The sequence below is a fragment of the Ctenopharyngodon idella genome, chromosome 8, assembly GCF_019924925.1.
Source record: "Ctenopharyngodon idella isolate HZGC_01 chromosome 8, HZGC01, whole genome shotgun sequence".
In the NCBI taxonomy this organism is placed as follows: domain Eukaryota; kingdom Metazoa; phylum Chordata; class Actinopteri; order Cypriniformes; family Xenocyprididae; genus Ctenopharyngodon; species Ctenopharyngodon idella.
Genome location: NC_067227.1, coordinates 28,426,113 through 28,449,194, shown reverse-complemented (window position 1 = coordinate 28,449,194; position 23,082 = coordinate 28,426,113). Strand labels below are relative to the sequence as shown.

At 36.5% G+C, this 23,082-nt stretch overlaps 1 protein-coding gene across 1 annotated transcript; it reads right to left on the bottom strand.

The window, feature by feature from the left end:
- Positions 1-21,908, bottom strand: dennd2c (DENN/MADD domain containing 2C). Its single transcript, XM_051902503.1, is given in 20 exon segments — positions 1-736; positions 836-922; positions 1,016-1,258; positions 3,821-3,929; positions 4,765-4,806; positions 5,913-6,090; positions 6,184-6,332; positions 7,121-7,261; positions 7,364-7,441; positions 7,647-7,716; positions 8,061-8,170; positions 8,588-8,775; positions 8,894-8,938; positions 9,023-9,095; positions 13,390-13,557; positions 14,123-14,235; positions 15,475-15,599; positions 17,910-18,533; positions 18,535-18,949; positions 21,486-21,908. Coding segments are annotated over 19 exon segments (2,820 nt in total). The 5' UTR covers positions 18,780-18,949; positions 21,486-21,908; the 3' UTR covers positions 1-704.
- Positions 21,909-23,082: the final 1,174 nt, after the last annotated feature.

The following is a 23,082-nucleotide window of genomic DNA, read 5'->3' as shown; positions in this document are numbered from 1 at the left end:
TGCATCTGAAAGTTGTTTTTATTTTCAAATGTTACAAAAAGTCTTGTTTGTCTACAAAAAACAAACTGTACAAAATGTAAAATCCTCTGAAATCAAACATTGGCATTGATATTTCACAAAGAGCATATGTGGCAAAAAAAATAAATGTTTGACATATAACTTGAAAAGCGATTTCTGTGCATATGAAGAACCATAAATTAATTATTAAATGGGAATAGAAGCCATCCTTCATCATATTTTCTTTTAAACTTAAAAAAAAAAAAAAAAAAAAAAAAAAAATTCCAGTTGGAAAAGGTTTAAGGTTAAAACATAAGCTTACCTAATTGTCTGGTTTAATAAAAAATACATTAAAGACAAAATCATGTAAGACATCTCAAATGGCCATTAACCCAAACCTTGTTATTATGCATTCATAGTCAGTTTTTTTCCTTATTTATCAAAATTACAATAACATGACAGACTCCTCCCTTTCCTCTTTGTTCTAATTCAGTCGTCTTTGTTCCTTGTGCTTATAAACTCATTTCCAGCCTTTTCCTCTTTTGTGACAGGGCAGAGTTTTTATGGCAGAGCAAGCTGATTCTGGTCTTGACCTCATCTCCGCCCTCGAGTGTTCGCTACAGGAGAGGAACTGACATGCTGGTTGAGTCATCACATGCTTCTGAAAAAAGCTGTGGCCACTCATACTTGGCGTCTGACACAGTTCTTTATTTCTTCTGTAAGAATTTCATTTTATTCCCTGCAAACAAACATTTTTGTGAGTAAAACAACAAAAATAAATCATTCTCCTTCTTTATCTTTTCATTCAAGACAAATGCAAAAGCAGAAAAAGATTTACCAAGCCCCTTGAGAAATTTATTGACTCCACTTGGTTCAGGTTCAGGATATGAATCCAGATAATCTGCAGCTCTCACTTCAAACAACCCTGTTAAACGACAACGACACATTCCCCTCTTATTTAAAAGGAACAGTTCATCCTAAAAATGATGACTTTAACCAGGAATATCCCTTCTCTCACCTTTAACACCTCCCTTTCTGAGCTCTCGGTCATGAATGAAACCGGCGAACATCTGCGTGTCCATGAAGAGCTGAAGAAACTGCCGCACTCCTCGAGAAGGATGAGATTTCCTAAAAGCGTCTCTCTGCAGCTCTCGGGTCCCACCGGGTTCTACGTCACTCATGTTGAGAGAATAATGTCCAACCAGCTCAACAAAGAACCACACGAACGCCTCTGACACCAAAGTGCTCAGGTCCGACTTGTCTGTAAGGAGAATAAAACCACAATGTAACACACTGATAATGTATAGTGTAAAAAAACAATTAAAAGGGAACTATTATATAATCAAAGTCTTGATTTTGTTTTTGGGCTCTACTAGAATATGTTTTCATGCTTGAATGTTCAAAAAAAAAAAAAAACATTATTTTTTTACATATTTTGCAATGTTGCAGCACCTCTCTTCCCAGTCTGTAATGATCTGGGCTGCGTTTCTCATCTAAGTTTATAGTAGAGACTGTTGGTAGCAATGGTTCTACGATCTACGTAGGCTTACGATGCTTTTGGGAAACGCAGCCCTCTTTAGTTCCTGTCTCTATGAAACCCCTCCTTTCGAAAAGCACAATGTGCTCTGATTCATTTAGTTCATGCATTCATGACCTCAAGGCTGGATTATTATAATGCTTTACTGGGAGGTTGCCCCGCACGCCTAATAAACAAACTCCAGCTGGTCCAAAACGCAGCAGCTAAAGTTAATACTTGAACCTGGAAGTGACCATATTAGCCTGGTTCTGTCAACACTGCATTGGCTCCCTATTAAAAATAATATAAATTTTAATATCTTGCTAATTACTTAAAAAGCACTAAATGGTTTAGCTCCTCAGTACTTGAGCGAGCTCTTAACACATTATAGTCCTACACGTCTATTGTGATCTCAAAATTCTGGCCAGTTTATAATAATTAGAAAATCAAAATCAACCGCAGGCGGTAGATCCTTTTCCTTTTTAGCTCCTAATCTTTGGAGGAGTCTTCCTAGCATTGTTCGGGAAGCAGACACACTCTGTCAGTTTAAATCTAGACTAAAAACACATCTCTTTAACCTGGCATACACATAACACATTATCTACTTCTAAAATTAAAATCATGTAAATTGTTAGGCTGCATAAATTAGGTCAGCCGGAACCGGGAACACTTCCCATAACACCTGATGTACTCACTACATCATAAGCAGAATGCCGTATTCGCTAATATTAGTCTCTCTTTGTTTATTCCGAGGTTTACCGTAGTCTGCCAGATCCAGGACGTATTTAGATGAGATGAAGGACCTGCACCTAGACACGATGACAACGCAGCCCTGAAGTGTCAACTAAACTATCCCCTGCTAAGGCCTCCTTTCCGTTTCCCTATGTATAGATAAAACGTTATCAAAATGATTCCAATTCGCATGGATCCGTGGAAACCACTAGTAATTCTGTATTATGCAGGCCAGACAAGTAATTTGGCAATGTCACTTTGTAAAAAAGACTAAGCGTCTGAGCACATACACATTCACACGTGCATACCTATAGACTAAACACGTAAATGAACAGCAATAATGCATTAAAAGTCTTCTGTTTTCAGTTAACAAGGTGTCATTTAAGCGGCCCCTAAGATAATAATTACCGATTTTTACAACGGAAGTGATTCAATCAAAAACTTACTTTAGCTTGATAATAACTTTTTCCTAGAGCTGCTGTAAAGCCAAAACGATCTCTGTCCATTCATTTTTCTATTATCACTGTGAAGCTGCTTTGAAACAATCTGTATTGTAAAAAGTGCTATATAGCCTAAACGAAGATGACTTGACTTGATTAGTCAGCTGGACCAATGTGTTGTGATTGGTGAACCGCTACCAGCGTGTTTTTAGAAATGTCACACGCCTTACCATAACTGTGAGTTTCAACACACTACTAACACAAGTCAACCAGGCCATGCCACTTTTTTGTGTATGCCTTGGGCGGGAATTATTTAAATGAGCAATATTGTGTTTGTTCCCAGAAGAAAACTCAAAACTACAAACAAGGTGTTTGTGCAAAAAGTGCTTAATGATATAGAGAATAACTCCCTTTGGAGTGACTTTGTGCTTTGTAACTTTGCAGACATTTTTCATGCTCAAACAGCAACATTACATACTAGAGAAAGTTGAAAATGTACAAAAACATAGTGAAAACAGATCTTTAAACATACACTTAAAGAGCCCAAAATTTAGCTTTTGAGGCTTTTTTTCCCATCTCTATTAGCTTTGAGGCCATTTATATGCTAATGTACTTCTAAAAATAATTTTTAGCAGATTTGAATTGTATACCTTCTATGAAAACAAACTAAAATATTGAGAATGGATTTTTGGTTCATATTCAAATGTTTTTCGATCAAATGCTCTCTAGAATGAGAATGTCTAAAATGATTGGCTATTTAACAAAAAGAGACCTAAAACTTCTTGTTTTAATAGGAAATATGTCAACACAGGAAAGAAAACTGTGCTCATCAAGCATTGCATTGGTCCTTTAACATTTAGTATAACCAGCCCATATAACCATTTACCGTTGGGCCAGCTTAACAAAAATTGTCGTTATGTTCCTGACCTCACTGGCCTTGTTTAACGGTTGGTTACTCATCACATCATGAATAAACAGACAATAGATTTCAAAAGGTGAACAGCTAATTTGACACAATAAGACAATAGACCAAACCTTCAATCACATGAGTGAAACCAGTTTAAAATTGAACTTTTGTGTCAGACGCTGTGGGTTCGGCTGTGAAGGGAACAACGGCACGCGTGATGAGTCTAACCTCCTTTCCTGTCCCTTGTGTTTTGTTCTAGTATCTCCTCCCTGTTCTCCAGTATCTCCTGAAGCGCTGCCTGCAGCTTTCTTGGTAAGATACAGTCCTCATCTCCAAGCTAGAACAACAGAGGGGAGGGAATGATAAATGTAAGAGCAAATTTAGGAAAGAAACAAATATTGATATAGAGACCAGATGGACGAGACACTCATGACTGCATTTCACAAAACGATTTGTCAGCAATTAGAAACTGAAAGTGCAAATTAAAAGCCAAAAAATATGAATAATAATTAATCAAGCATGTCTGTTGTTTCCATGCATGCAACAGTATAGATATGATCTGTGTCCGATGTACAGTACACCACCGTTGAAAAGTTTGGGATCAGTAAGATTTTTTTTTAAAAGTAAACTGCATTTACAAGACTTTATTGATAAATTAGGCTATTTCCTGGTTATGACCAAAAAACATAATCAAAGCATAATCATTCATGTATCGGACTCTGAGTATTTCATATTTTTTTGTTGGTTGTGATGTTAAATAAAGCATTAAAAACAGGTCAGAGGGAAACTCACACACTCATATTTTCACAGAATGCAGGTTAATATGTTTACTTGCCAGGGGAAATCGGGGGTTATTTAAAAATGTAATAATATTTACAGTATTACTGTAGTTTTTTCAAATGCAGCCTTGGTGAGCAAAAGAGACTTCTTTCAAAAACAAAAAATCTTATCAATTCCAAACTTTTGAATGGTAGTGTATGAGGGAAAAATAAATTCATTAACAGAAAAATATGGACAAGAAGATCACTTAAAACTGTCACATTTATGTTTCTGACTGACAATAAAGTTCAGCTACTCAGGCCCTGACTTGAGTTTCAGAGCACACCCTCACAAACTCACTTTCAAAAGGGCACACCCTTGTATTATTAGAAAACTAAACCCTGCATACACACCTGAACGACAAACTTGTCCGCACACAAATCCACAATAAGCACCTGAAAGAATGACACAAAAAAAGAAAAAAGAAGGATGGAAAGTCAGAATGATAACAGAATGCAAGAACCCATTTGTACAAACGTATGTGTCTCTAATGCTCTTTCAAAACAGAAAGCATAAGAAAAAATATCCTATGGATACAATTACATAAAAGTCACTAGATGGACCAGACAGGAACCTCATACTGCAAGTTTGTATAGTTTTCCAAAGTTCATCAGGTTCTTTAAGCAAGACAAATGCAATCTTGTGTTCACTAAAAAGTTTTGATGTTAAGAATATTTTTATTTATAACACTTATTATAGCACCTCAAATGCGAAACAAGTACTGCTTTGTCGCCAAGTCAAAGAGTAGACTAAACTTGGACTATCTTATAGATATGATTTAATACATTATACCTCCGTCAAATAGTACTTTATTGCCGGCATGGGGAATTTCAAGCTGTTAAACAATGGAAACAATTCAAGGCATGACTGTTATTAAATTAAACTCCGGTCGTGGTCATAATCAAATCTCAGAGCTCTCCTCTGTTGTTTAGAAGCATCTTATATCCATGACAGCGCCCTATAAAATCCCCTTCGGGCAGACTGTTTTCCACAGGCCAGATGAGTAAGAAAGTTCATGTAAAACTAAATGTTTTTATTCTTCTGAAATTAAACACTCTAAAGTTCATAACCCAGTCAAATTACTGAAACTAATCTGGGAAAATGGCTAGAAATCAATGGTTGTGATGTCAACCATGAACACATTACCACGATCGTCGATATTTACACATCAACACTTAGTCAGTGCTCAAAAGCATAGCCAGTCAAAACAGATAATTTACATAAAGATCTTTACTATTTTTGGTGCCAAAAAAACCTTAGAGATAGATCACCCAAAAATGTATGAATTTCTTTCTTCTGCTGAACACAAAAGAAGATATTTTGAAGAATATGGGTAACCAAACAGTTGATGGGCTCCATTTGACTTCCATAGTATGAAAAAAAAAAAAACTGTTTGGTTACCAATATTCTTCAAAATATCTTCAGCAGAAGAAAGAAATTCATACAGGTTTGGAACAACTTGTGGGTGATTTTCATTTTCCCTTTAAATATGGCAACTGACCTCCTCAATGGGCATTTCCAGCACCTCAGGCAGGGATGGAGACAGCGCCCCCATTACAAAAGGAGTGGGAGAGCAGCATATGTCCAGCATGCTGGCAGGGAGCACTGGTACGAACGTGTGCTGCCACGTGAAGGGGTACAGTAGTGCCAAGGCAGAGTGAGCACATCGGGATAAGACACTGGCCAGAGACAAAGAGAGTTAGGTTTGAATTTAATTCTAGTTGCCGTTCAGAATGGTATATTTGGGTTTCAGCATGGGTGGCGGTCTGTACCTGAGTTTGTCTGCGATGAAGATCACCCTCCTCTCCAGCAGCAGGGAAGCGAAGACCTGCAGGAGTCTGGTCACACTAAGACACGTCAGCAAACTCTCGAAGTCCACGTGCTCCAAACGAGAGTCCACCGGCCTGCACAGAGTCAGAACCTACATATACGACAGAGACACATGGGTGATTCTCCAAATATAGTGAGAAACCTGTAGCTTGACATATGAGTGATTAAAAAGGTTTCAAATGGTCAAGAAACCCTATGTAAAAGGCAAAATTCTATAACAACATTTTATCAAATAATATGAAAAAGAGTCAAAATTTTTAGTAATTTTTTTACAAGAAAAAAAAAAACATTTGAATGTGTAAAGTGCCTAAAAACCCTTGTTATTTGTAAAATAATTAAAAAAAAATAATTTTAACTATAAATAAAAAAACTGTATTACTTTGAAGATCAAAGTTCAGAGTAAAAAGAGGCTGTTCAAATATGCATATGGTTCATATGGTTAAAGTTCATTTTAACATGTCATTGGTTATATTATTTAATGTTTGTGTGAAAGGTTTTCATTGAAAAAACTATTATATAGAATATAAATGTTGTTTTTTACATAATTATGTTAGAATTAGTTGATTTTCATCTGATCAGTGGCATGTTTTTGAGATGATGCTGATACCATCTTAAAAACACACATTTTTAATGATACTTCTTCACTGGCGTTACACCCATTTCTTAATGTTGTAAAATAAATTAATAAAAATAAATTGAAAAATAAATTAATTACAAAAAAAAAAGGTCAAGTTGTCATTTATAACTAGTAATAAAGTCAAGATGTAAAGAATACATACAATCAGTTTTAAAAATCTCTATTTTCTAAGAATGTTTCAGAGAAAAATCAAACTAAAGGTATAAAATTCTCTGCATTAGCAGAGTTAAACAATACCTTACCTCATTGCCAGAGCCTGGCAGGAAGCTCTTGACGGTGATGGTTCGTCCAGGAGCAGGGAAGGGCGCTTCCATGACGCTGTGCATGAAAGGATGAACTAAAGCAGGAGAAATCTCTCTCCTCCTCTCCACCTCCTCCAAGATCTACTCGCAAACATTTCAGGCAGTTACACTTCAGCATCTGTCTAAAAGGTTTAGTGCTGATAAAACAGGAAATTCATATCTGATCTCTGAAACGCCCCTGACCTTTGAGAAGAGATTGAAGCAGCCCAGTCTGCTGATGATGCAGTGAACTTCAGGCAGTCTCTTCCCCTTCCCACTGGGCTGCAGAACACACAGGTCAAAGGTCAAGTACATATTTACCATTGAGAATACACAATATACTCTTATTACACATTATTTATTCACCTTCATGTTGTACCAAACCTGCATGATGATTTATGTGAGGTTTGGAATGACATGATGAATTTGGGCATTGAAATACATTTTTCTGTTAAATTAATATGACCACATATAATTACAAACTCACCAGGATTTTGCGGCAGTATCCAAATAAGCGACTCCCGTCCTCCCCCGTCAGGACAAAAGAAAATGTTTCACTGTGGGTGATAATCAAAGATCATATTAGAAGGGTGAATTAGTTAGCCAACTAACATAAAACTGTTGTTACGTTTCCAATTTTATAATATAGGGGAAAAATAGAAACAACAATAAAAATTAGGGAAGAGGTTGATGTGCCCGTCTCCAGACCCAGAGTCAAGACACTAAACCTTTTTGTTGTTCAAAAATGAGCGATCTTTTATTTAACAGACAAAAAGAGAAGCAAATAATAAAGTGTAATTAGTGAAAATATAATACAAATTACCTTAGGAAATGGGAGCCCAAAAATAACAATTAAAATAATCTGCTAACTAATTTGAAAATAAAAATATCAGCATGTTACCTGCTGTGGTCCGAGGAGGGACACCAGTCATTACAGTCAGGAAAACAAAACTTGGGAATCGCCCTTAATCTATCTTCAGCCTCACGAGACAGACGAGAAGACTTCTCAAACTAAAATAAAATAAAGAAAATATTATTTTATATAATCAAACATATAATAATTGCATTTTTATATATTACATTTGTTGCATAAATATTATTAATATTTATTTAAAAATTTAAATGTAAATAATTTTATTATAATAATATAAAATAAATTTGAATTTATATATATAAATATATTATATATAATTATACATTATAATTAACATTTATTTAACATTTAAATGTAAATTATTTTATTATAATATATGATATATAAAATACATTTTAATTATAATATATAAATATAAAAAAAGCATATATAATATAAAAAAAAACTATTACTTAAGAAAATGGTTAAATACATCAATCAAATCTCAAATCAAGCTCCATCTCATATTATTTCCGGACACATCCTATTACAAAATTTTGTCATTAGGTCTCTACCTTCGTAGGGAACTGTTGCGTGATCTCAGGGATGTATGTGTTTCCAGGGGAAACTTTTCTAAGCGACACCACAACAAACTGCTGGAAAAGCTGCTGCTGTTGAAGTTGTATCAAGTCCCTCTCTAAAGTGCGGTAACCCGGCCGTCGTTTTAACGTTGACTGAACGTACACTGTTCGCTGGGAGCGATCTATGAGGAAAAAAATGTAAACAGCATTGATGGGTTTATAAAACCTGCTGGTTTGATATACAAGTTAAACTCGAATAAACAAGAGTTCTCTGTGCCGAGGCCTGAGGGAGACACTGACCTTTAGAGCTCTCCTCGGGGTCACTCTCTGTTCCACTCAATTCATCTGCCATAAAACACATTTACTGCTTGATTACACTTTTTTTTTTTCTTGGTAAAACAGGTAAATATGAAATATGCAACCTCTCACCTCTGGTTGCCGTTGCCCATACTCGTTTCCTTCCTCTTTTGGCATCAAAAATCTCCTGGATCCTGTTTACGAGCTACACGAGAAACACAAAAATAATAATTCCTCATGATTTTGTTCACAATATTCCAGGTTAAATAAAACTTTGTACACTACCGTTCAAAGGTTTGGGGTCTTTTTAAAACATTTTGAAAGAAGTCTCTTATGCTCACCAAGGCTGCATTTATTTGACCAAAAATATGAACTATAATATTGTTAAATATTGTTAAAATTTCAAATAATTGTTTTATTTTAATATATTCGACATTTATTCTTGTGACGGCTCTAGTATTCGGTGTCACATGATCCTTCAGAAATCATTCTAATATGCTAATTTGCTGCTCAAGAAACATTTCTTATTATTATCAATGTTTAAAATCATTGTGCTGCTTAATATTTTAATATATGCTGAAATCAGGATACATTTTTTTCAGTATTCTAAAGCATTTATTTTTAAATATTTTGTAATATTATAAATGTATTTAGTTACTTTTGACCAATTTAATGCATTTTTGTTGAAAAAACAAATTACTTTCTTTAAAAAAAAAGAACAGCATTTATTTGAAATAGAAATCTTTTGCAACATTACAAATGTCATAAACTTTTAAACAGTAGTTAAACACATTTACACATTACAATGGAAGCCCTGCAAATAAATGCTTAAAATACAAAACACATGCAAACAATATACAAAAGTATAACCAAGATACTTAAACATTATCATGTGACTAGATGTGCCTGCGTCTACATGTGTATGTCAGACCTGTTATTCTCTTCTGGTCAGAGCAGAACATGACATGCTAATTATGATTCATAGCCATGAAGACCACAGCGGTCTACCCACATCACAGAGTGAGAGCAATGAGACAGCACACTGTTGTGGCATTTGCCCATGATGAGCGGAAACAGCGTGGTGGTGCTTCCCCCCAGATAAAAACATAATGCTCACCATGTGTGGAGATGGTTAAGGCCTTTTTAAGCACCACTCAATGCTTTGACCTCCACATGAGTTTCAAATAGAGTCACGGAAGGATGATTTTAGGTTGCTATGTAGCAGAACGCCAGTATAAACAGCGAATAATATGATCATGTAATTGAGCATAGAACTGAAAAAGTCATGACTCTGATTCATCACAGAAAGAAAAAAAAGACTTGAATGTAAGTTCATGAAGCTTTTCTGTCTCAGTTCAAGAACTGAAGCACCACGATGACATGAATTTCTAATTTCAAGCTTGTTAACAACCAGTCAAAGTTAGACTTTTTTAATTTGTGAGACGCACATGGCATACAAATGTTGACAATTATAAGTTAGAAGAAAAGTATACCAAACAAACATCAGATGTACTTTGTACGCGCAGGTCGCACATGCGCATTTAATTGTTTTTGCAGTAATTTGTTTATCCACCAGGTGGTAACCGTGCCCTGGGGCATCGATTCACAAGGTAGTCGAAGAAAACCTGCATAAACAGAACAGACTGGAACACATGCAAGCTATAGCGACGATAGAGGCCTAGATAAACGAGAGATTGCGCAAAGAGGTTAGAAAGTACCCTCATGAAAGAATACAAAGATGTTTACATTGGTTGTAACTCGTGGCGAAAGATTGCTCAAAACTGTGCATGCATCCAAGACTCCAAGTTGAATGAAGTATGCTTTGCAAAACGAAGTATACCAAGGCTTTAGTTATATAGTATTATATAGCATTATCAATACTAATTTTATAAAAAAACGCCATCACTTTAAACTTAAAACAATCAATACTGTGGGTAAAAAACAGACTCAGGAAGTAGGTTCCTCTCAGAATGAAGCTGTTTAAGAAATACAGAATTTAGTTTTATAATAGTTTAAATAGACATTTGATGGGAGGCAAATAGGAAAAAAGCTTTGAAAGTGTGTGAAAGAGACAAGTAAAGAAGGTTGCTGTTATTGATGTGTCCAAACCAGTGTTGTTATTGTTAACTAGAACTAAAACTATTAAAAATATTTTTTTTTCGTTAATTGCTAACAGCTGAAATAAAATAAAATAAAAATATGATATGAAAAACTTAAACAGAAATGTTAGAAATCTTGCCTTGGCAACTAACTGAAAAAAAATATGCTTGAGTTGAAGTACTAAAATTATTAAAAATAAAACTGAAAAATAAAGCTAAATAGAAATATTAAAAAAAAACTAATAAAAAAGACAAGAACAAATCAAAATTACTAAAAGTTTAAATAAAATTCAAATGAAATGAAAATTTAAAACATAAGCTTATTCAAAATATTAATAAATACTTTAATAGTAAGCAATAATTAAAGACAGGATGTTGAATTATTAGAAAATAATGCACACCCGAGGTGGTAATGCGGCCACGACATGAAGCGGAATGTGTAGGACTAATTTCTTATGCATCTCATCCCACACCTCCGATGCTAATTCCAAAACGTCATTTTAAAGCTAGTAACAGAGGCTTGAGCCATTGATAGCAGACTAATGCAGTTATTAATGCAGTTATTAGAGAGAGAGAGAGAGAGAGAGAGAGAGAGAGAGAGATTAAGTATGTGTGAATTACCCGAGTCTGTGCGTCTTTCAACAGTGTTCGGCAGCAGCGTCTCTACTAATAGTGAAACTGTAAGTTTATCTGCTTCAAGAACAGTACCGTTATTACCTCACTAATGAAAAAATGTCATGTAGCTTTGAAGATGCTAAACTATTTTACTGACAAAATCATCACAGCAGCGCTGACGACACGTTTCTGTGTGAGTGTGTGTGTGCTTGAGAGGGAGAGAGAGTGGGAGAAAGAGAGAATGTGCTTTCCGTACATAACAAAACGTAATTTTGTGGCAAAAAAATAAATAATTTGTCATTTTTATCCTATTGTTTACTATATTTATGTGCTTGGTCAGTGTCGTTGTGAGTTTTGGTTCTTTTGCTGTTGTAGGCTGTAAGGACCTTTGAAATAACTGAAATCATTTGGCGAAGTGATATGGAACTGTAATGCGGTCGAGACCTGCCTAGAACTAATTTAGCCGTGCGTTTGCCTAAAAATAATTACACACTGTCACGTATAGTTTTGGTTTTGTGTTCATGTTTCATGTTTTATTTTCAAGTTCATGCTTTGTTTCATTGCTTTGTTTATGTTTGCCATGTGCTCCCTGTTGTCATGTGATTACCTTGTCCTCATGTGATCATGTCATGTGCTTCCCTAGTCTCATGTGTTATGTTGTCATTGGTTGATTGGTCATGTGGTTCAGCTCCGTTTTGTGATTGGTTCATTGTCTTGAGTGTTCTCAGGTGTTCCTTGTTTGTCATTAGTCTTTCTGTATAAATAGTCCTCTTGTTTCACTGTTCTCTTGTCTAGCTTTGTTCCCTGTAATCCGCTGTTTGTGAGTTTATGTTTCTGTTCAAGTTTATTTTAAGTCATGCCAAGCCACGTCTTTGTATGTTTCTGTTTAATAAATACTGCACATGGGTTCTCAACACTCGCCTCCAGTGGACTCTCTTTACACACACCTTAGAATGTTCATTGATCTCAGATTCAAGTAGTATAATACTAAAATAAATTTTTGGTATTATCTTCAGATATTTCATTTGGAACGCATGAGATGATATCTGCGCAAACCACTCAACACAACCTACAGGAGAACTGGACAACTGACAAAACAACTTCCACATTTCTCACATGCTGTTTGATGTTAAAATGAGTGATTTCTATTGAATAGAGGAGGGCTCTTACCCACCCCTTTCTGCTCACTCTCATTATTAAAACAGCATTCCTCCATGAACTTCATCTACGCTGCCTCGGCCTGCTGATTTCTGCCTTTCCAAAATAACAATATAGATCATACTGGCACAAAGCTGAATATAGCTGATTAGTCAGCAGTGTCCAGTATGATGCACAGGCACTTCATGATAATCCTCAACCTCTCATGCTCAAAAAGGAAGCGTTTCCTGAAGCCATCCATCCATCTCCTCACCACTTCCTCCCTCTCTTTCCCTTTTCTTTCTTTATGCATCAAAGCTGACGTCTCTTCTCAGACTATGTTTTGTATACATGTTTCATGTCTGGTTCTCTTTCTTCTTATATTCACTGCTACTTTATTTTGAGATCTGGGGGCAAAACAGGCTAGAGAAATGTTGTTTTTGTATCAAAAAAAAATTTATGTATCAAAAAATTATCAGTGTTTGGGTGCAGCACCTTCTTCTCTTTATAAAACACTAAAGAATTTATTATGTCATGTAAAAGAGTGGTTAAAGTTCACATGCATACAATCAGAGAAACAGGTGATGACAGGCATGTTGCGTAATGTTTAATGACGTCTGAGGCACGTGTTTATGCATGTGGGTTTACCGGTGGTTGTTGGTTTGTCTTGTATGCAGTAGCAGGTTTGGCTGCTGATGATTTAGGAGTGTTTGTAGCGCATGTACGTGTAGGTGACGTTATGGATTCTTTGCGTTCCCGTCCCACTTTATGCAGCCTGTCGCCATTAGGTAATAGTGTGAAGGTTTTCGGTGAGAGCTGCATAAGATCACAGACAAGAGAAGAAGTGGATTAGAAAACACACAGTTTAGTTCGACAATTAGCCAGTGGCCTTAATGTAAAGTTTCTTATTCTTAATGAAATAAACAGTGGGAATAAATGGCTGCTAGGTTGAAATAGTGAACAGGGGTTTTCTAATTAAAGATCCTTTCAAGCTTTCAGTCTATTAGCTTTGAGAAAAAGGCTGTATTTATTTGATGAAAAATACAGTAAAAAAAAAGGAAGATTCTGAAATATTATTACAATTTAAAGGAACGTTTGTCTATTTGAATATATTTTAAAATGCAATTTATTCCTGTGATGAAAAAGCTGAATTTTCAGCATCATTACTCCAGTCTTCAGTGTCACATGATCCTTGAGAAATCATTCAAATATGCGGATTTGGTGCTAAATATTTTTTTTTTGTGTGTGTGGAAACTTATAAATTTTTTTCAGGATTCTTTGATGAATAGAAAGTTCAAAAGAACATCAATTGACCCCAAACTTTTCAATGGTAGTGCACATACTATTTACTGAAATATGACAAAATTAAAATGACAGTCACCTTGAGGTGTGGGCTCTCTCTCTGTCCAACTGTGTAATTTCGTGGCCGTCTTATAGGTAAACACATGGGAGAAATCTTGATGTCTTCATATGGGTTCTCTTTTGGCATATCCGCTGTAGAAGATTGGTTGATAAGACACAGTTACACTTTATTTCCCTTTATACATTCTACTAACTATAAATAACTTTGCAACCACATGTCAACCCAAACCCTAACCTAACAGAGTCTTCTAGCAGGCTACTACAGTCTACTAATACTCTAATGAGAGTTAGTTGACATGTCGTTGCAAAGTTACTTATAGTTAGTACATTGTCTAAAGTGAACCACTGAAATAAAGAGTATGTAATGCAAATGCAAGTAATGCAAAAATATATTTAGTGTTCTCTACACTGGCTCCAATACAATTAGGAATGTGCCAAACAACATGTTTTCAAAATCAACAAGTCGGTGGGTTGTCTGTCTTAAGGAAGCCCTCTATAATTAGGGCTTGTTTCTTAGGGGGTGTTTAAGAAAGCCTTCTTGCTTTCAAAAACTTCTGGATGGTCTAATGCAGCTGTCTTTGGATGCATTTTTAAAAATTAAACTAACATGTACCATCTAAAAAGACCCCTGACTATGTATGGATGTAGTGTCAATGCTTTCAAGGAAATGAATTTAAAGCTGCAACATTTTGAGAGGGTTTTCTCATGCCAGTTGTCTACTAAACCACAGCATGATAATTAATGCACCACTAAAAATAAACTGTACACCACTATTTTAAAGTTTGTGGTCAGTAAGATTTTTAAAACATTTTTTTTAAAGAAGTCTTTTATGCTCACCAATGCTGCATTTATATGATCAAAAATACAATAACAACAGTAATATTGTGAAATATTATTACAATTTAATAAAACTGTTGTCTATTTTAATATCTTTTAAAATGTAATTTATTCCTGTGATGGAAAGCTGAATTTTCTTAAGTGTCACATGATCCTTCAGAAATCATTCTAATATGCTGGTTTGATGCATTCATTATTATAATCAATGTTGAAAAATGTTGTTCCGTTGAAAAATATTTTTGTGGAAATCATAATAGATTTTTTTCAGTACTCCTTGATCAACACCAGAAACATTTATTTAAAATAGAAATGTTCTGTAACACTATAAAAGTCTTTACTGACACTTTTGATCAGTTTAATGGATCCTTGCTTTCATTTCAATCTTTCTGACCCCAAACTTTTGAATGATAGTGTATGAGTAAAATGGAATATATCAAGATGAGAGTTTCATTCCATGCAGACATTTTTTTTGACCATGCTTCACAGTAATATCTGATCAATGACATGTGTCTTGGCATTCTCAGAATCACTTACAGATGATGTCCTCATAGATGCTGTCTTCAGACAGGGCGTGGAAAAGACCCGAACGGCGGCCCTCCTTCACTCTAGAGGCCTGTTGGGCTGACAGCCGTACCACATCTTCAAACTCAAACGACTTCCTGTGGAGAAGGGGATCAAGAGTGTCTGTGATAGGAACAGTCCCTGTATTGTAATATAACAAGAGGTTTTGGGTCTCCAAAAAGGAATGCACTAGAATGCATATAACACAGTTAAAATTATAGACATGATATAGATATGATATAATATGGCTGGAACAGACATTGGGGTCCAAATGATCAAGAAGAAAAACAATTAGAGGAAGGAGTAAACACAACAGCATGACCATAGGAGTGTTCAGAAAGCCCTTGCGTGACCTCTACTGTCTTTGCTGAAACAGAAGTAGGCCAAATGTGGACAATGGGCTGCGATTCTGCCAAATAACAGCTGACATCACAGCTGGGGACGAGGCCAGACAGCTAAACTATCACACACTCACAGCTAAACTCTCCTCACTGTCCTCTGACACAAAGCTGTCCAAGAGTATGAAATAAACAATTACAAGAAGAAGAATTTTAGATTTTCTTAGGAAATTGTGAGTGGTGTTTACACATGAATAATGCTAGAGTGTTGTCGGTGGTTGCCATGGAATTGCTATGCAATTGCTAATATGTTCTGAGTGGTTTCAAAGACTTTAGCCGTCTCATTTCGAAGGCTGCGTCTCAGGAGGTTGCATTTGTTGGGCGTATACGTCATTGAGGCTGCTTCATTTCAGTAAACTGAGCACTACATTCTAAATTCAATAAGAAATAGTACAACAGGTTACGCTTCAATAGGAATAACGGTCAATTTTATAATGGTTACTGTTCTAAAATAAGACTTCCTTTATGATGTATGTAGCCGACAAATGCAGCTTTAATATATACCAAGACGGTGCGGCCATATTACTATGAATTGGAGAAAGTACAATGGGCAATATGGCGGAATAAGTCCCGCCTTCTAAATAAAAGAGCCAATCGCCAATTGGTAGAGTCATTGCATCAATGCAGCTGCCTTTAGAAGCTCCATTAGAAGCTCGAAATGCAATAACTGTCAGTGTCTTGAGACGTGCGCTTATTACTGGCACATGCGCATTGGCTGGTCCAGCCTGAAATATAAGGTTTCTTAACGCTATTTGAGCATAAGAAACAACATTTACGAACAGTCAATGTCAGGTTTTGTTGCTTATTTCAAATATGTTTTTTAAATGTGAGCTCGGAAAGAGGTTTTTGACCTCAGGATTTCCCTGTTCAAAAAGATAAGACTTGGCCTTGGATGCCTGAAATAACTGCCTAGAGCAAATATGGCCGCCGAGTGAACAGACTTTCCTTTTTTTTGGCCCATACTACAAAAGTCCAATGTTATTTGGACCCTAACATTCTTAAAAATATTTTTTTTTGTGTAACGCAGAAAAAAAAGAGACATAAAGGGTGAGTAAATGTTAACAAAATTTTCATTTTTTAGGTGAACTGTCACTTTAAGCCTCTAAGGTATTCTAGCTTGGGACATTCAATGTAAGTCTATGGGATTTTTTTTAATCTGATAACCTCTCTTCAACATTCCACATGATTTGAGCTATCAATCAAGCTCAGGCATGTCGTTATGAGACGGTTTTAGGCCAACACCTATTGTTCGTGAGGATATATCATTTGTAACCAGGTTTAACAGGTTTTGAATGCCAGCGAAACGCTATTTATAAAGGGTTATCGACCTGTTTTGTACAATATAATTACATAAGGGGGGTGCTCAATTATCTAGTTTCTGGCATTTGCCTTTTTATTAACCCAGTTATTTAATGACTCATTTGATGGCACTAGTGCAGCAAAATTAAAATACTTGTCTAAAACTGAAAATTCTGGCCGAACACCAAAACCAAATCTTAAAAATGATTATTAGACTAAATTAGACTTTGTTTGGAATTAGAATTGAAAGAGTGGGCCAGTGCAATTGTGGAAACTGCATCATATGAATCTATGCTCAGTTAGAATAAATGGTGTTAGAGACTTTGGATGCACATAAAAATGAAAGATCAGAATGAATAGGTCTCAGTTATGATTTTGATCTTATACTTTTTCTGTATTTCATTTTTGTCTCCCTCCCTTCTCTTTATACTTGTACTATGCAAGAAACTGTCCCTGCAACCAACCTTCCATAAAAAAAAATAAAAGCCTCAATGAAAAAAAGTTGGAACATATTCTAAATATTATAATATTTAATAATAACTGATTACCAAAATATATTAAATGCAACATCTGACAAGATATATTCATGAATATGAAACTGAGTTTAAAGTACATACAGTTGTTGGATGCTGCACATTAAACCTCCATTTCCTTTTTTTATGTTTGGGATTAACTGTGTAATGTGATCTGCACAAAGGGAAAAATATTCACCTGTTCTTTCTGTTTCTGGAAAACCCGTTGAAAGTGTTGACAGGACAAGGAGGAGGTGGACAGCTGGGTGGCTTTAATATGATGTCATGCTTCCGGACTTGATCCGATTTGCCTACTAACGGAGTCTGGTTCTCCAATTGGATCCACTGGCCGGGAGGACTGCTCGCACCCTTGTACTGAAATGTACGCTGTGGTTTAGGTGGGGGGGGAGAAGGTCCAATTTCACCAAGACACTTAGTCACCATTGAGGAATCTTTCTCTCTCTCCCAGAAAGATTCATCTGCCTCCAGTCGTTTCCAGAAACCCCTGGAGGTGTAAAAGTTCCCTGGAGGCAGCAACGCCTCTGGATCATCTACACACTGAGGTAGAGATGTAATTTCGACATCTGGGAAATGATTTGACTTAGAATTATTGCTTTTAACATTCGGTTTAGTCACTTGGACTTGGGTTACAGTGCTTAAAGGCTTAGTTGCAGGAGTTGATGTTACAAATTTATTCAAATGCGTGTAATTTCTTGGGAAATCAGACTGGATTTCACCTGTAACTGGTCTAAAAGTCATTTGGTTTTCTCTGAAATCCAAACCCAGGCTTTTGGCTTTTGATACAGTCACTTTATTACCTGCCATCATTGCTGTCAAGTCCATTTCCAAGGAGATCCCCTGAAAGCCTACGAGAAGCAAAAGTCCGCTGTGTCTGAACTTTCCCACTCCGGACATCCTCCTGCTGGCTGAGTCCTTCCCATTGGGAAATTTTCTGCTTGATGTTTACGCCAGGTTCTCGCGAGAGTGGCCATGCCGCCGCTGTCGTCGCCGGCTTCCCTCCAGGTCCTCCTGTGACTCTTTTTTTATGGTCCACTCCAGGAGCCAGCATGACGACGAGGATGTCGTCACAATGCAGGACTGTCTGGCATTGCAACAGCAAGACTATCAAGGAAGAAACCCTTCCTTTGCGGTGCAAATAGGTTAATAAAGTTCACCAATGAACCTCTGTAGGACAGCTATGTCTTCAGTTCCTCTGCCATTCTTCCTTCACTTTCAGGACTGCAATAGAAAAAAAACACAAGTGGGTTCAACTGACAAGCACATTTTGCAAACATAAAAGGTGATGGTTTCTGCATGCTGCATAAATGCAGGAAACCAAAGATAGTCAATGTCAAGGTCAGCAGCAAAACCAAAAATAAAAACCCTAACAAAGAGGAGACTGACAACGACAGGAACATGGGAGAAGACAAAGCATTGTAGAGGCCTCCATCCCCAGGAACACCCACCACCCCCCACTCCCACCCTCTCCAGCTGGGCCCGTCCAAAGCACTGCCATGCATTAACACACTTGAGCATAATGCAATTCAATTTCACTCCTCTCCAAAAGCTTCTTTCAGCCGAGGCACGAAAAGGACAGGCATTCCAAGTATTTCCACATCCATGTGCACATAATAGAAGGGCCTTCTTTGTGGCACAAGAACGAGTAGTCAACACATCAATGAGGAAAATATGCACAATTTCATGCACGTTAATAAACGCTGGTGTCTATGCACAAAGTTGACAACAAAAAGAGGCCACTTGAAATTCCTCTTTCCTGCGTCTACTGTAGCCTGGATGGATCTGGCAGCTCTAACACAAGCCCTCATCTGCAGCCAAAGTGTTTTGGACACGTTGCACATTACGCTAAGAGTGAGGACGTGCTGAAATTCCTTGGCACTGGGATTGAACGACATAATAATTCGGTATATTGACCACATTTGATCAGTCGGGCCCGAAAATGATGCCTTTGTTCCGGATGACCTACATCTAAACGTACAAACTGGAATCTCTCCGTGATTCGAGCCAGATCCCATCCCCCTTACAGGATCATCACATCTACTGACCCACTTGTGTCTGTGAGAGTGTGCAGGAAGGCCTGTGTTTCCTGATTCACAGGAAGATCGGATCAGCAGAATGTCCATAACGATGGTTTTACAAATTTAATCTGGTGTAGTATTTCCATGCTAGTTTTTTTGTGACTCAGGGAGTCTGGCATTAATCTTTAGTTCACTCAAAAATGAAAATTATCCCATAATTTACTCACCCTCAAGTCATCCAAAGTGTATATGACTTTCTTCTTTCAGTCAGGAGTTATATTAAAAAATATTCTGCCTCTTTCAAGCTTTATAATGGGAGTGAACCAATATTTTGAAGCCCAAAAAAGCACATCCATCCATCATAAAAGTAATCCATACGGCTCCAGGGGGTTAATAAAGGCCTTCTGAAGCAAAGCGATGTGTTTTTGTAAGAAAAATATCCATATTTGTAACTTATTTGTTCACTTCAGAAGGCTTTTATTAACCCCCTGGAGCCGTATGGATTACTTTTATGATGGATGGATGGGCTTTTTTGGGCTTCAAAATATCGGTTACTATTCACTCCTATTATAAAGCTTGGAAGAGCCAGAATATTTTTTAATATAACTCCGATTGTGTTTGACTGAAAGAAGAAAGTCATATACACCTAGGATGGCTTGAGGGTGAGTAAATTCTGGCATAATTTTCATTTTTGGGTGAACTAACCCTTTAACACAGTAAAGGTCATAGACGCATAGTCTGAAATGGTCTGCGTAGGTTTGGACGGGCAAGATCAGCGGTTAATTACAACTTTCAGGATCTGCAGAAAACCGTCTAACTCCAATTAAACTGACTTAAACTTCCCAAATGCATGAGAGAAGGAACTTCTCATGACATTCCCAGCACCAAACCCACAACCTGAGAGGCGTAATAAATCCTCTCTCTCTTTTCTCAAAGCCACCTGCTTCCAGATATGCCACCGCACGCCGACAAAGCTCTGCGTTTGGGGTTTGGTGATCAAAAGAGTCATCAGCAACCGCAGACATACACAAAACACCCCTACAATGCCAGAATCAACCAGACACTAGTATTACACCAGTCCTCAAATGGTCGACAATCAAGACATAAATAAACTATAATATTACGTTTGACAGGTGATCCACCCACCCCAGGTGTTTGTGCATGAGGGGACATGCTTCTGGGTGGGGTTGATTAAGAGGGTGGGAAAGTGATTGAGTTCACTGTCAAAACTAAACATAATCATGTCTATATATGACAAAACATTCTGTCAAATACTGCCCAGCTCACTGAGTTATAGAAGTTCATAAATAACTCAACTATGGTGTCAATACTACAGACATCTTCAGCCAAAGGCGAAATGAGAAAAGCAGACTTTACAGACTTTATCCAATATGAATACATTAATTTTTGATTAGCATATTTACTTGAAAGGTAGACTTCGGCATAAATGTAAATAAAAGGTGTCTATAAGGAAACTTGATTAAAACAATTAAACAAAGGAAATGTGTATTTATTATTAAAGGCTCTGAAATCAGGCACGAAAAATAAAATATAAAAAAATACATGAAAATTAATTAAAATAAAAGTTTTAAAATTAAACGAATGAAAATAAAACAACAAATAATTTTTACAATAATATTAAATTCAACTAAATAAAAAATAATTAAAATCAGCGACCAGAGCTCGTTCATGTAAGCCAGTTCAGATCTTTTGTTATGAAGAAATATCAACTTACTTACGCAAACTTGTCCGCCGTTTCACAACACATATGCTCGACTCAACTAAAAAAAAGCGAAATGAATGTTCTCAAGAGAGATCATTTAGAGTAAATACTGAGTCTGTAACTCTGTTGTGGACCCGAAGTTTTCATTTCTCATGGCTGGTTAGCCAGTCGGCTAAAAACTTCCTCGAGAGAAAACTTTGTATCCATTCACTTTCACCGCGCGTTATCAACGGGAACGGGTCACAAAGTAAGAGATAATTCCTGACAACAATACAACGCCTGGTGTTATTTATATTCCCGATAGAAGCTGTTATAGGTGTTCCTTAAAGAGTGGATGTGTTCGTGTAGTCCTCCTCCTGTGCTGTCAGTTCCCCCTCTGAGCTTCGGTTCCTTCTGAGTGGATGAATCAGATCACGAACTGTTGCTGCAATAAGAGTGTCTTCATAAAATGACCAATGTGTGTTCCTAGTAACTCCATTCGACTCAAAACTTACTTGAAACGGAAATGGTGCTTTGATTCTATTGTTTTAACTGTTTAGTGGCTTGAGGGAAATATAGGCTATGTTACAAATGCTGTATGGGTTGGCAATATTTCATCAGGAGCAGTTTTGCTCACAAAGCACTCTGAAAATTAATAATTGGAATTGAATAATTGAGTTATGGGAATTCCTATATATGCATAAGAAGAGACAAAATGACATTGTATTGTAAGCCATTATGTGATTTTATATAATAATAACCTATTATTATTTAAATTAGTTATTTACATATTATAATACACATTATGTACTATAAATAGTCATACAACAGGTGTGAGAAACATAACAAAATTTAAAATTGAAATGATATTCACTGTACAGAGAAGCTCTCAAACTGTACCCCAAACTTTAGACGTCAAGATGTGTGACCTGTCATGCCTGGTTTTGCACCAGTGACAACAAATGGCAGTGGTTTTGTTATGTACCCATATCAGGTTCACAAAAGATTTAATATGCAGAAGTCCAAATGACATTTCAGAGCTACAGAGGGGGATGAGAGGGTGAATTGTTGCTCACACAAAGCTCTTGTATGACATGAAAAGACATGGAATATAGTGAATGGGTATTACTTTTACAGAAGTTGGTGGTTTTGATGTCCTTTTTTAAAGGAATAGTTCACTTTCAAATAAAAATTTCCTGATAATTTACTCACCCCCATGTCATCCAAGATGTCCATGTCCTTCTTTCTTCAGTCGAAAAGAAATTAAGGTTTTTAATGAAAACATTCCAGGATTATTCTCCTTATAGTGGACTTCAATGGTCTCCAAACGGTTGAAGGTCAAAATTATAGTTTCAGTGCAGCTTCAAAGGGCTTTAAACGATACCAGACGAGGAATAAGGGTCTTATCTAGCGAAACGATCGGTCATTTTCTAAAAAAAAAAATCAAAATGTATTATAGGCACAAATGATCGCATCACAAGTGCTTCCACCAGAACGCGATTCCGTATTCTTCAAAAAGCTTACGCTAAATGTCCTACGCCTTCCCTATTCAACTTACGGAAAAAACGGAACTGGCGCCGCGTTCATTCTGTAAATTGAATAAGGAAGGCGTAAGACATTCAGCGTAAGCGTAA